General features: G+C 39.1%; 1 protein-coding gene and 1 pseudogene across 7 annotated transcripts in view; one reads left to right on the forward strand and one right to left on the reverse strand.

Annotated features, from left to right (window-relative positions):
• The window catches only part of Zcwpw2 (zinc finger CW-type and PWWP domain containing 2), a 119,548-nt gene that overhangs the window by 89,173 nt on the left and 14,834 nt on the right, over nucleotides 1–15,541 (reverse strand). For all 7 annotated transcript variants that reach the window (XM_076577304.1, XM_076577305.1, XM_042281916.2 and 4 more), the window contains exon 2: nucleotides 14,128–14,287. In XM_076577304.1, the coding sequence (XP_076433419.1) occupies nucleotides 14,128–14,287 (160 nt within the window). The remainder of the gene's footprint in view (nucleotides 1–14,127; nucleotides 14,288–15,541) is intronic.
• LOC102925943 (transmembrane protein 39A pseudogene) lies at nucleotides 5,429–6,996 on the forward strand (annotated as a pseudogene).

The following is a 15,541-nucleotide window of genomic DNA, read 5'->3' on the forward strand; positions in this document are numbered from 1 at the left end:
TAGAGAAGTGGTAGTTCTGGCAATTATTTTCAAAATTCATCCAAAGGACCTTATTTAGGATTTAAGGATCATGGGTTTTGTTGAATTCACAGATAGATTCCAGTCCTTTGCTAGACTATACCTCAAAATTAAAACCCAGAGGGGAATTAAAGAAAAGAAAATGAAAAGGATATTAATATATCCAACTGTAACTTAGGGTTACATGAGTTTGGGGCTTCACCACTCCCTAATTGTAGATGAACAGTCTTATTAAATAAAAAACACAGAGCCAAATACAGAGTTAAAAGCCCAAGAGGTCAGAGCAGTAGCTGAGAGCTGAGACTTAAAACCTCCTTCTTACCCTTCCTGCCACTGCTGTCCTTTCCCTCAGCAAGAGACCTACTTCCTGTGTGTCTGTCTTTTTATTGACTTTGTTCTGCTTTCTCATTGGTTGTAAACCCAACCACATGACCTCCTCATCACTGCCTGTCTATACAGACCTCCAGGTCTTCTATGATAGGTACTGAGATTAAAGGCATGTGTCTCCATGCTGGCTGTATCCTTGAACACACAGAGATCTGTCTGTCATGTGATCTGGATTAAAGGTGCGCACCACCACCGCCTGGCTTCTGCTATGGCTTGCTGTTAGCTCTGACCCCCAGGCAACTTTATTTATTAACATACAAATAAAATCACATTTTAGTACAAATAAAGTGTCACCACACCTAATGAAAGAATGTCTCAATCAGTTAGTTCACAACTCTTCCCTACTCTAAGAAACCCCCTGGAAGACTCACTGAAAGGCAGCTTCACTTTACCCATATGGGGTTATAATTCTGAGGGCAATTTAGTGAGCCTTATATATTGGGAGGGGTGGCCATCTGTTCCATACTTTATAAACTTTCTAAACAAAGTTGCTCACATTGCTTGGATTTGAACTTTTAATGCAGTACAAGTTCACAGCTATCTAAATTCATAGGAGATAAAGAGAATTTACTCATTCAGCAGACTCAGCACATATAAATAGGAGTGAATCAGAAAAACTGAATATATAGAGAAAAGGAAAGTAGCTTCTCTCAATCACAAAGAATGTGAGTGACAGTAGTTCTTGTCCCCTTACAAAATCCATCAAACAAGTCCCAATGTCCTTGAGGCATTGCTGATGGTGGCACCCTTCATTCATCATGGAATCAGACTATGAAGGTTCTGATTTACCTCCTGGTTTCAACAGTTCCTAGCACTCCTGTCTACACTACAGTAGGAATGTGCTGCAGCTATGTCCTCAAAGAAAATCATTAGCTCTATTTTTCTCCATTTCTAATAAAGGGTATTCTCCACCTAATTGTTCCTTCTGTCTCTTTAGAACTTCTTCCATACATACAGGGTTCTATGGAAAGACTGCAATTTAACTTCACATTTAACATGACATTAAAGGAACAGATAACATTTACTGAGGGTCTACTAGAGGACCAAGTTCTATGCTAAATGCTTCACATACTATCTCAGTTTATCCCCACCACTACTTTGTGAGTCAGTCTTTATTGTCTACTCAATTGTCCCAACATGCACCGAAGAGATTAATGAAGCACAATTCTAACTCTGAAGGCATTCCAGAAGGGAGTAACTAATGGAGAAGATCCATTCTGAACATGAATAACATTACCCCATAGGCTAGGAACTCAGATGGGGGGAAACGTCGGGGGAGTAAAAAGCAAAAGCATTCTCTCTGTGTTTCTCGTCCTCTGTGAGACTAGTCTGTTACATACTTCTGCCATCATGATGTCCTGCCTCATGATGGGCCCAGAATCAACAGAGAGAAATCTGTGGTCTGAAACCATGAAGCAAACTATTTAAATCAGAATTTTTGTCACAGTGATGACATGTCTAAGCAAGGACAGTCCTATCATAAATCTCTATTTCACTGATGAGGACCTGGGGTTGGTAAGGTTTGACTGTTGAGTCAAGTGCTTTGGGCTTGGTGGTTAGTGGTTGGCTTCACTGTTTAGTCCTCCAAAGAAGAACACTGAGCAGCAAGGGAAGAAGAATGAGTTGGCCAAGCACTCCCATCATTCAACATGTACACCGAAATGAAAACGTGAACATTTTCCTCATTGTAGGGCAAATGTGACCAAATATTCAGCAATAAAGCCAACCACTGCTTGAACATGTGTGAATTGACGGGATGCACAAAGAGAAGAATGGGAGTTTTGATTCAGACATATCTACACTGTCATTTAGCACTTGGCTGGCCCTGTAGACACAGTCTGAACCTCAGCTCTATAGATCAAGTATGTCAAGCAGTGAGGCTGTCTATGGTTGTTGAAAGACTGCATGTACAAAATGGATGTAACGCTGGGCAGTAGTGGCATACACCTTTAATCCCAGCACTCAGGAGGCAGAGCCAGGCAGATCTCTGTGAGTTTGAGGCCAGCCTGGTCTACAGAGTGAGATCCAGGACAGGCCCAAAACTACGCAGAGAAACCCTGTCTTGAAAAACCAAAAAAATAAAAATATAAAAGAAAAAGAAAAAGAAAATGGATGTACCATTCCTTCTGTGGACATATCTCCCCCCACCTCTCTCTCCCTCCCTCCCTCCTACTCTCCCCCACTCCTCTTTCTCTCTCCTTATTGGAATTATCATAGCACATGTTGCCATCAGAACACTTGTGGGAGAGCAGGTCACAGAACAAGCTATATTTAGTGCTCCAATCATTTTGGTAGTTTCATTTATAGAATTCTTACTTGATAAATTACTATGGAGTAACAAGCTATGTTTATAGACAGGGAAATTAGAAGCAAACGATGAGTCATTCATCCAAATTCTGAAGAGAATACAGGAATGGCCTTTGGGAAGCAGTACTATTACTGGTGAATCTCTTATAGTAACCCTGGGAACTTGACACTATAAATGCCTTTATCTTTTGTGCACTGAGCTGTCCGTTATGTGTTGATAGGGAGCTTTAGTTTAATGTAGTCAGGCAGAATCCTGGCCAAGGAGATGGCAAAGCAACACCACTAACATAACCAGTCATTACCACAAGAAAAGAGAGCTGTGAGCTCAGTTCCCATACCCAAGGGATCTACATACTCTTCTGGCTTCTGTGGATGCTCACACTCACACATACCACAAATAAAAGTAATAAAAATAATATTTTAAAATTTTCAGGGGCTGAAGAGATGTCTCAGGGGTTACAAGTACTTGCTATTCTCGCAAAGGAACTGAGTTTTGTTCCCAGAACCTCTACTGGGTGGCTCACAACTTCCTGTAACTTCAACTTCAGGGGATCTTATGCCCTCTTCTGGTCTTTAAGATATTGGAATCATTTTCATCTACCCACACATAGGCGCGCACACACATACATAATTAAATAGAATTGATTTAATGATTTCCCTTTCAGGTTGTTTATAGTTAGTGTATAGAAATGTAACTGACATTTGGAAATTGAATTTGTGTCCAGTACTTTGCTTAATCCACTCTTTCTTTCTTTCTTTTCTTTTTTTTTTTTTTTTGTTTTTTTGTTTTTTTGTTTTTTTGTTTTTTGTTTTTTCAAGACAGGGTTTCTCTGTGTAGCTTTGTGCCTTTCCTGGAACTCACTTTGTAGACCAGGCTAACCTCGAACTCACAGAGATCCGCCTGCCTCTGCCTCCCAAGTGCTGGAATTAAAGGCATATGCCACCACTGCATGGCTTCATTGTTATTTCTAGTGTGTGTGTGTGTGTGTGTGTGTGTCCCATGGAAAAACTGTATTAATTTCATACTCTCTGTGAACAGAGATGATTTCCCTGTTCCTTTCCAGTTTGGATGTTCATTCTTTCTTTCCTGTGGAAGATCAGGTTAACTAGAATGGGTAAGAGAGGACACCAGCCTCCTGCTCCTGCCTTTGCAAGAACAGCCTTCAGTCTCATCAGGGAGCATGATGCTTACCACATTGTTTTCATAAATGACTTCACTATGTGGAGGCAGTCTCCTTCTACTCCTAATTGTTGAGTGTTTTTATCACAAAGGGTATGGAACCTTGCCTAATAGTTTTTTGCATCAGTTAAAATTATGTTTCTTCTTCATCCTGTTAATATTGTACACTGCCCTGATGACTGTCATATGTGGATACATCATTGCATTCTGGAATAAATCCTCCTTGGATATAATGACTAATTCTGGCAAATGTTCCCTATAAACACAGATAAGACAAACCTCAGCAAGTGGTAAACAACATCACACAGGATGAGGATGCAGACTGCCAGGCCATCCACCCGTGCTATTATCTTTTTAGCTCTTTTCTTTGTGAGTAACATGAAAAGTATATTTAAACCCTGAATTGTGGGAGCTGGATAAATGGCTCAGAGGCTAAGAACACTTGAGGCTTTTCCAGAGAACCTGGGTTCAGTTCCCAGTACCCAGACGGCAGCTCACAACCATCCTTAACTCTAGTTCCAGGGTTTCCAGGACCCTCTTCTGGCCTCCATGGGCACAAGATACCCAGACTGTGCACTTACATACATGTGGACAAAACACTCATAAATATAAAATACAAATAATTTAAAAATTCTGAGTCCTGAACACCAAATTTGAATTTACAACAGCCTATCTTTGGCAATACACAAAAGCTTCACTCCTTTAAGGGTTCTACCCCAACCCTTTCAATTCTTGAAGGTATTAAAATTACTTTTTTATTTTAATCTTCAGTGTAAACAAATTATTATTTAAGTCAATTATTCTCTTATGCACATAAAAATGTGAATAAAAAATGTTTCATTTGGTTATTGAACTTGTCTGCTCCAGTATTTCCTTTTATGAACAGAAGGCATTACTCATTGGTAGAATACTTTGCCAGCAAGCTTGAGGCTGAGGGTTCAATCAACCCCATCATGTACATCTGCATATGCACAAACACACATGTACACACAGAGAAAGAGAGACAGAGAGAGAAAGCTACCAAGAGAGATTTTTGTGTTTGCTTCTTGATTTTCTATCTCCTTATTGATATTCCCATATACCTATCTATATGACATTCCATAGACTCAATACCTTCCTTTAGTTCTGTAAGCATCTTCAAGGCAGTTGCTTTATAGCCTATCTCTTGTGTCTGTCATCAGGTCTTTCTTGGGGTACTTTTTGTTGATTATTTCTCTTTAAATGGGCCATAGTTCCCTATTTCTTTACAGTCTTAAGAATTTTCATTGAAAACTGGACATCAAGCTCCTGGGCAATTGAGGCAGTGATGGAGACAAGCTCTGATTCTGGCTTTAGCTCCGGCTCTGGCACAAACTCCCAGTCTGGGCCTGGTAACCTAGAGATCCGACACAATTTTTGGACTCTCCAGTGGTGTCTTGTCTGTGACCTGGCAACTGTTTTGGAGCACTTCAAAGGAGGAAGAGAGTTCGGGTGCCTGGGGTCGGGTCTGTAAAGCCACCACCTCTTCCCAAGGATCCTGCTCCATGGCCGGCCTGTCCCATGCAGTTGAAATAAGTTGACAACCATTAGCCTGGTTTGCAACTGCAGGTGGCACTGGAAACTGACTGGTTCCTGGACATGCCCAGTAGAAGGAGAGATCCCAGTCAGCAGCAGCTAAGCCAGTCAGCTTTACCTTCTATACAGACTCGTTGGTGGTGGCTGTGGCGATGGAACAGGCTTGAGAAACAGCAATGGTAGTTCTATTGGCCTTCCAGTCCCATCTATCACAGCCTTAACCACCCCAGGTCCTGTTTGTCATTGCCAAATTCCTGACTAACCAGTAGCTTAGAGCCTGTTCTTTGAGTTTCTTTTCTTCATCTACCTGCTGATTGTTCTGTTCATTCAGTACATCACCATCTAGAAGACTGTGTGGTGGTATCCATTCAATCATCCTGCATCTTGTACTTCACTGAATTTTCATCTCATTGATTATCACCTGGCAGCATTCATCACAGCAATGATTGTCAGGAGGCTCGTACCGGCCCTCATTTCAGAGAAAGGATCCCTACCTGAGAAAGACCAGTCATTTTTAAAGACAGCATCTATGATACACTACACAGCTCTGATACTGGCCTGCTCGGTGCCTCTTACTCTGTGTGGATGGGTGCTTTGCTGGACCCTGGTTAATCTCTTCTGAAGCCATTCAGTCCTCAATCTCTTCTTCCTTGGCTATCCATTTGTGTTTATGTTCCTCTCTGCTGTTTCCACCAAGATAGTAGAACCCATCTTCTTCTCACAGACTATGTGGTTCAGCATCAGGCAGTAGAAAAAGGTGCTTCCAGTGTGGGCAGTTTGGCCACATCCAAAGATTTCCTTTCCTTATTGCTGGAGTCTCTAAAAGAACAGTTTAATAATGCTATGCCTATTCCCCACGCACAGCTGTCCCCTATCTCCTGATCTCATTTTACAATGAGGTAGAATGTTTGAAAGCAGATTTCAACCACAGAATCAAGGAAGTTCTCTTCAACTCCCTCTTCAGTGCCTACTACGTTGCATTTCTCCTGCTGTGTTTTGTGAAAGGTACCCAGTATTACCACATGCACTGGTCATGTGAGCATCTTCATTATGGTGTGGATCAGTGCTTTTGTCATACTCACCATGCAACTGCTACCATCCACGTACTGTGATTTGCTACATAAATCATCTGCTCACCTGGGCAAGTGGCAGAAGTTAGAACATGGGTTCTACAGCAATGCTCCACAGTATATTTGGTCAGAAAACATAATATGGCCTCAAGGGGTGTTGGTGCGGCACAGAAGATGTTTATATAGAGTCATGGGACCTTACAACATGGCATTGTTTTCAGATGTATCCCATGCCCACTTTTATTTCCTATTTCATTGTCCATTAAGGCTGTTCAACCTACTTATCCTCGTTGAGGGCACTGTTGTCTTCTACCAACTCTGTTCCTTGCTGCAGTCAGAGAAATGGAATCACATACTCTCCATGACACTCATCCTTTTCTGCAACTACTATGTTTTATTTAAGCTCCTCCAGGACAGAATAGTCTTAGGCAAAGCATGCTCCTACCCACCCCCAACAGTTATGAACTCAAAACAAATTAAGCTGCCTCTAAACATGAGAACTCAGATAAAAATATTTTCAATCTATTTTTTTCTTGTGATTTTTATAATATTTAAAATATTTTATATTTTGTATTCTATTATGCATGGATATTGCTCTGGATAAATAAAATGCTGATTGGCCAGCAGCCAGGGAGGAAGTACAGGCAGGACAAGCAGAGAAGAGAACTGTGGAAACAGGAAGGCTGAAAGGAGACGCTGCCAGCCACCATGACAAGCAACATGTGAAGGTGCTGATGAGCCACAAGCCATGTGGCAAGGTATAGATGAATAGAAATGGGTTAATTTAAGATATAAGAACAGATAGCAAGAAACCTGAGCCACATGGCCATACAGTTTTTAAGCAATATAAGTCTCTGTGTGTTTACTTGGTTGGGTCTGAGTGGGTGAGAGACTGGCAGGTGAGAGAGATTTGTCCTGACTGTGGGCCAGGCAGGACAAGAGAAAACTCCAGCTACACTATTATGTTTTGAAAGTTGGGAAGGGCAAGGGACATTAAATGTATCCATAAACAAAGTGATGTTATCTTTCATGTGTTAGTATATTTGAATATTATACATAAAAGGTCACCCCTTCAGGAAAAGATTGACTTGTTTAAAAAAAAAAAAAAACTAGACATCTAAGAACAACGATGCAGTAACTCTAGGAACCAGATCTTCTCTTTTCGTCAGAAGTTGGCTTCTGTCTGTCTGGTTTCAGTTGTGGTAGCTGCAGACTTACAATAGCTATCAGTGAGGATATATTAACAAGAGAGATGCTTATGTCCCTCCCTCTGCTATTAGACTGTGGAAATAATGGAACCATGCTAGAGGAAGTGATAAAAGATTGAAGCCCTGGTGTCAGCCAGAGGATGGACCTACGTTCCAGAAAGCAAGTTCACATGCTCTGGGTTCTGACAACTTAAATTAACACATACATATTTCCTGGCTTTTATTTTGTCTTTTATAAAACTATAACACTTACATAAGAGGAGAAGAGAAACTAGAAATCTCTCTCCCTAGTTTGGCCAGACTATAAATTCATTTCCTTCATTAATTTGTCTGCTAATTTCTTTTAGGAAGCAGTGAGTACATGAATCTAAGCACCATTATAACAGGCTTTCTCCCAAAAATTAGCCAGGCTGGAGAGACAAATCAGCAGTTAAATGCACTGGCTGCTCTTCCAGAGGACTCTGGTTCAATTTCCAGCACCCACATGGCAGCTCACAACTGTCTGTAACTTCAATTCCAGGGGATCTGACATCTTCACACAGACATACATGCAAGCAAGACACCAATGCACATAAAATAAAAATAAATTATTTTTTTAAAGTTAGCTTTCCAATTAACTGCAGGCCTTCTCAGCCCAAGTGTGCCATTCAGCATACACAGTCCTTTTCTAACTTCCCTGTATGTACAGTTGCTGTCTAGAATCTTAGCATTCTTATCTTTAATGTCAGGCCCCTAAAAAGAGAGGGGAAAGGTGGGTTCTCAAGGTGAGGAACAAAGTGTCTTGATCTCTTCCCACACTGGGAGCCACTTCAGCTAAGGAGAAAAGAGATTGCAAATGGAAGGGAAGCAACCTCAATTGCCATCATCTTTGTTGTATGCAACCTTGTGATCATAGACAACGCCGAAGAGTAAACGTCCCCAGTGCTTAGGAACAGGGCCTTTTTGGTCAGCTGACCTTGAGATGTAGTCAAAAGATTTCCTGTGCCCACAAATCTTTCTCACCCTTCTTACAGGACCCCACAGTGTAGCTAGAGTTTTCCTGCCTGGCCCATAGTCAGGACAAATATCTCTCACCCGCCAGTCCCACAGCCGTTCAGACCCAACCAAGTAAACACAGAGACTTATATTGCTTACAAACTGTATGGCCATGGCAGGCTTCTTGCTAACTGTTCTTATATCTTAAATTAACCCATTTCTATAAATCTATACCTTGCCATGTGGCTCGTGGCTTACCGGCATCTTCACATACGCCTTGTCATGGTGCCAGCTGGCAATGTCTCTGACTTAGCCTTCTACTTCCCAGAATTCTTCTCCTCTTTGTCCCGCCTATACTTCCTCCTGCCTGACTACTGGCCAATCAGTGTTTTATTTACTAACCAATCAGAGCAACATATTTGCTATACAGAACATCCCACAGCACCACAGAGACACTGTCACCCCCTAAACAGCAGGAAGTAATTCTAAGAAAACTATGCCCCCTCTCTCAAAGTTTCATTTTTCTCAGGGTTATGGATGGATGGTTATAGGGTTGGGGTGGAGCAATAAAATTTAGACTCAGTATTCTCCTTTAGAAAAAAAAGGGGGAGGAATAGATAGGTATAGAATATTAAGGTAGATTATTGTATGGACTAATAAACTGATTTAGCAAACTATCAGTCTTGGATAATTTGCACTGATATAGACTCTTATATATTTGATACAAATGTAAATTATTCCTATATTCCTATTTAAGATAATTTGTATATTGATATAAATACAAAACTATATTTATTGTATTATACACATATTCTTACTCCTGTTTGAAATATTTTATATATTGATACAAATGTAATATTAACCATACTATATGTATGTTCTATCTCTGTTTAGGATATTTTGCATATTGATACATATTAAGGATATTGTTGTCATTGCATATTGCATTATACATTTCTACCTCTGTTTAAGATATTTTGTGTAATGTCACAATTTTAAGGTCATTGTCCTTATATAGTACATCTGCTTACAGAATGTTTACCTTGTTAATGTAAAGCCTTGGTCCTTAGGTTATTTAGGTAGAGAAGACTTACAGAACTATTGTCACTCATGCTTGTCATTTCTATAGTTATGTTAGTTAAGTTGTCCAGATTTAAAGAAACATAGGTCAGATGGATAGGTAATCTTCAAAACTTCAAGACCTAGAGAATATGACATTTAAATGTTTTGATAACTCAGAATTCTGTTGACATGAAATATGATTGTTCCTGGCAGCATGGATCTGATCCTGAGAGAATGTTGGGCTTCTAGACATTTCTGTTTGGAGTTTGTCTCCTTCTTGTTCTAAATTGGCCTGCTGGACAAATAACTGCCCTTGCCTTGACTGCTTACAGATGAACACTGTCCTTTCAGGAGCAGGACACAAGGAAAAGCAACTACTGAATTCTGCCAAGACAAGGTAAGATGGCCTTTCAAAATTTCTGCTTCTGAAAATTGTCTGCCAGATATTCTAGGCCTGTAGCCAAATTGGATGCCCCTACAATGCTGAGAAACTTTAAGTGACTATCCAGGCTGCCAGCTGTCTCTGTCTATTCTTGCAAGAATTTCGGAAATTGCTTGCTTGCATTTTCTGTTTTTCCAGGCATTATTTTCCTTCTCAAGTCTTTGATGGAGTTGAAGACTAGATAGTTACAGTTACAATCTTCTTGTATCTAAGCTAGAACAGATTAGTACTAGAGTTAGAATCTTCAAGATAGGACAACAATTAAAGTAATCTCAGTAACTTGACATTAACCTATGTTCTGGACATTTCGGGACATTTAGCATTTCTTTCTTGTTTGATGTTATTCCTGTTGGTGGTAGTTCCATGTTTGTTTATGTTATTACCCTTTGTTTTTCCTGGAAAATACTTGATAATCATTTTTATTGTATATAGTTTGCATTAAGTTTAAAACCTTCTTTACTAGACAAAAAGGGAAAACGTAGTAGTATTTGCTCTTCCCATGACCTTGGGATACGGCCCGAAGGAGGTGGTGCTTCCTTCCTTTGTACAAGACCTCTCAAAAGGAGAGGGAGTATGGTCACATGCCCCTTCTCCCTGCTCCTGCCTGTAAAGTGGATTTGCTCCTGGTCAGATCAGAGGACTACTCCAGCTGTCTACTCTGTTCTGTATTCATGAGTGTATTTCCTCAATTTACCTTAATAAATTTCCCTAATACTTCTTAAAACAGATTCCCGTGGATTTATTGCTTTATTGAGGGCTGTGTAAGTTTCTCCAGTAACTGTGTAACAGCTGCCTGATGCAGGGATAGGTAGCTGCTACTTCACTAAAACCACAAGCTAACTAATATTAACTCTATATAGCCCAAGCTTTTCTTGGAAGTCACAAATCTTTACTATATGCCAGAGATCAAACTAGTTATACTGGACAGATCTACCATTGTGGTTACTGTCTAGATAAAAACAGAACCTTAATGTCTCCCAGTCCATCATCTCAGAATCTTTTTCCCGAACCCTTAAGTGAAGGAAGTGTTCTTTAACATGGGAGGAATGGATTTTAGGTGTCTGTACAGCTACTAATGAAGAATATATGAATACACTGGTAGAAATTATAAGTCTACAGTCTAAACTAGGGATGGTGACATTTTCCAGTACTTTAGAGATGATATGGACACCAATTTACAATTTTGTTGCCCAAATTTCTCAGGGATTTAATGTTTTATGGTTGTCCTGGAGCTCCAATATCTTGAGATGCTAACTCTACATTGCCTTTAGCTCTTTTTGGAGTATACCTCAAAGTATCAATAAGTGTAATAATTATTGGAAAGGAAAGCCTTCCACTTGTATGTAGAGGCAGTGCAGCAACTGAGTATTTCTGTGAGCTCAGCAATTAAATTAAGTCAGCAGACCCGTAAACAAACATGAATGAACTGAAAGGGAGAATTATTTTTCATTATATAAAACAAAAAGTTTCATTTTCTGATAAATGCATATAAGACTGCCTTTCAAGACAAATTTATTTCTACCTCATGTTATATAGGTACTACAAAACATATAGTCCATAGTTAATGGAGATTCTAAAATATTTAATTATCTGTTGAACCAAGCTATGAAATAAGATTTTGCCAGCTATAGACAGAACAATCTATGGCTAGAATCCTTCACCTGGTGTCAGAAAAAATCTGATCAAACACCTTGTATAATTTATATCCCTCTTCTCCACGCCCTAGAAGGAATTTTAAGAAAGCCTGTATTGTCTATCATCCATTATTTCAGAACCAAGGTAGCACAATGTAGAGTTAGCACTTCATTATCTAGGAGCTGTTGGACAGAGTGGATCACCACACATTAAATCCCGGGGAGACTGTGGCAACAGCATTGTAAGTTGGGGTCAGTATCATCTATGTCTCCAAAATACTAGAAAATGTCACTTATTCCTTGTTTGAAGTTAATCATTTTCAACCAATTTCTCATATGCATTGTTTTGGGACCTTTTTTCTACTTGCTTATCAGCCTTTCCTAAGTCGATCTTGCATTATTTCCTAAGCAACTGAAACAATAAGGCCTTTGTCATCCCTCAGTTTCCCCTCTCTAGTGAGCATGAATCTTTAGATAACCTAGAGTGGGAATCTGGGCCCAGTAGAAGAGTTTGGCATATAACAGCTGAATTTGAGGAACTTGATTTTGGAAATGAAAGAGACCCACAAAGGCATCCTCATTCTATCTCAAAGGTTCAGGTGAAGAAAAAGGTGGGGATAGGAGAGCTAAGGGCAGAAGTGGAGCCTGAATGACAGTCAAGGAAAGAGCCGAGAGCCTGTGGGTATCTAGCAAGTCATCCACACAGATCGCCAGCTGGGGACTTGGAAAGGGAGAAGGGAAGCAGCCACCCTTCCCAGCCTCACTTCCTCATCCTCAATCCTTGCATTGTCAATTTGCATTTGCAGCTCTGAATTCCTGATCTTTGTACAAGGATTTCTGCTGAAGCCTTTAATAGGTTAAAAACAAAAACATACAGCTCTTGATTCCAGAAGATTTGGCTATCTTCTCTATCAGACTTTTCCCTAGCCCAAGGGATTGATAGTAAATTAATCCTGACAAAATTTCAACACTGAAGATAGTGTGTATTCCGATAACTTACAATACACTTTGACTTTTGTGCTTACAATTAAATATAGCATTTTAGAAATGCCTTAGTCTTACTGCCACACTGTTAAACACTAGCATCTGCAGCCAGCTTTGTGGGTAGCTAGGTGTCCCCACATTTTACAAGGAAGGAGAGGACAAGGAAGACACAGTCCTCACTTTTGTCTATGGTTACCAGCAGATCTGTCTAGAAATACACCCAAAAGCAGAGAGCCAAGAAGGGGCTTCATAGTGAGGCGGTTGGTTAACTAACATGAAGTAGGTCCATGTGGTGGTCTATCATGATTACAGATTTACACTCAAACAGTTTCCTTCTGCTTTCCAACTGAATTGTACAAAAATGCTACATATGCCAAAGATAAAGTAAAACTCATTTAAAACAATCTCAAATTACCACAGATTTAATTTTACTGAGATTGATTACATGATTTATCTACATATATATTGAGGTATAGACCTGAATATATCCTTCTCACTACTGAAAAAAATCAAAAGTGAGTTAAAGATATCCATATTTATGACTCCTGCTTTTTATCAGGTTTTTAATGATAGCATGGTTTGTAGATAAAACACTTCAGTGTTGGGCTTAAGCCCAGGTAGCTTAGCTGGCTTGTGTGCACTATGTCTACTCCTTGGGAATGGGTACAGCTCACCTCTCATCCCTAGCCTGAGAATCCAATCTATAAATTAATTGTAGTATGCAAATTAAAGTTTAAAAAGAGTGCAAAGACACCAAAGGAGTTAATGTAATGGAATAATCAGTTTGAAATATGAAAAGCTTATTGTACTCCATAATTAATTTCCTGTGACTGATGCAGAAACTTCGTCTCAGAAGAATTTAAAAAATGACAATCTAAAAAAATCATTTAAGGCCGGGCGGTGGTGGCGCACGCCTTTAATCCCAGCACTCGGGAGGCAGAGCCAGGCGGATCTCTGTGAGTTCGAGGCCAGCCTGGGCTACCAAGTGAGCTCCAGGAAAGGCGCAAAGCTACGCAGAGAAACCCTGTCTCGAAAAACCAAAAAAAAAAAAAAAAAAAAAATCATTTAAAAAGTGCATTCCTTAGTTGATTTTACTACATTGCCATTGGAAAAGCTTTAAACTCCCATGGCTATTTTGTATCCACAATTGCTTTGAAAAATATCATATTTCAATTTAAAAGCATACTATGCATTGTTTTGTTTTTATAAGTCCAAATGTAACTATGTTTTAAAATCTGAGATAAAAAATTTACAAGAAGTAAGAGAAACTGCAAAAAGAATAAAGTTTTTATGTCACTGTACCTACCTTTAATGTGAGACTGTAATGTCCAACAAATGTTGCACTTATCCATGCTGTTGAGTGGGGGTCACCCAGAAATTCTATGTGATACTTTTCAACATTTCCATCCTGGTCATAGGTCACATATTTCCCTTTGAAAGGATCAGGACAAAGTATTCCTGGCCAACTTTCAAAAAAAAGTTAAAATAAGTTTGATTCCTTTAAAAAAAAAAAAGTAACTCATTGACACATCTGTCACAATCAAATATTGAACTTATTTCTTTCAATTTAAACAACTTCTACAACATAAATTTATTCCTACTTACACCTTTCAAGGATAATAAACAAGTAATAAATTGCATCTTTGTAGCAATAAAATGTTTTGATACGGTCACAGACAAGATGAAAAAGAATTCTAAAAGAAATGATACCCAGAATCCATATGAAACATTTGGACACAACTGACAGGCAAAAAAAGAGAGAAAAGATACATTAAATTTTCTGTAGAATTGAATTAATGCTAGCCACAAAAAATGATGAGCTACCAAAATACTAACCACTGACACAGCGTCTGCCAAAGTGAGAGAAAGCTATGTGGATGGATGATAGACGATAGATAGATAGATAGATAGATAGATAGATAGATAGATAGATAGATCGATCAATAGGTAGATAGATAGATAAATAGATAGATAGATAGATAAAGATAGATTGATAGATAAGATAGATGATAGATAGATAGATAGATAGATGATAGATAGATAGATAGATAAGATAGATGATAGATAGATAGATAGATAGACAGACAGACAGACAGACAGATAGATAGATTAGATATTATAGACAGATGAGAGATACATAGATAACAGATAGGTGATAGGTAGGCAGATAGGTGATAGGTAAATAAGTGATGAACAGATAGATGATATGCCAGATAGACATAGATGATAGCTTATAGGTAAATGATAAATTTTAGATAATAAATGACAGAGTTATAAAGCAATGATAGCCTAAAGATAAATGATAGGTAATAGATTATAAATAGATGATAGATACATAGCTATAGGCAAATAGATAACAGATAGATTAACAGGTGACAGGCAGAAAAACAGCTCACTGCTCCAACCGTGTTAACACTGTAGAGGAAGAAAAGGCAGAACTTTAGCTCCAGCATTCTAAACTGTTCCTCCCCTCGATCTGCTCAGTTGACAAGTCAATACTTTGCTAAAAAAAATTCACAACTCTAAGTAAAATTTTATTTTAAAAGATCTTTAAAGATATATTTAGGAGCTAGAGAGATGTCTCAGTAGTTACAAGCACTGGCTGTTCTTCTAGAGGATCTGGGTTCAATTCTCAGTACCCACATGGCAGCTCACAGCCATCTATTGGAACTCCAGTTCCAGAGGTTCCAATGTCCTCTCTCCTAGCTTCTGCAGGCACC

This window comes from Peromyscus maniculatus, chromosome 7, assembly GCF_049852395.1.
Source record: "Peromyscus maniculatus bairdii isolate BWxNUB_F1_BW_parent chromosome 7, HU_Pman_BW_mat_3.1, whole genome shotgun sequence".
Classification (NCBI taxonomy): domain Eukaryota; kingdom Metazoa; phylum Chordata; class Mammalia; order Rodentia; family Cricetidae; genus Peromyscus; species Peromyscus maniculatus.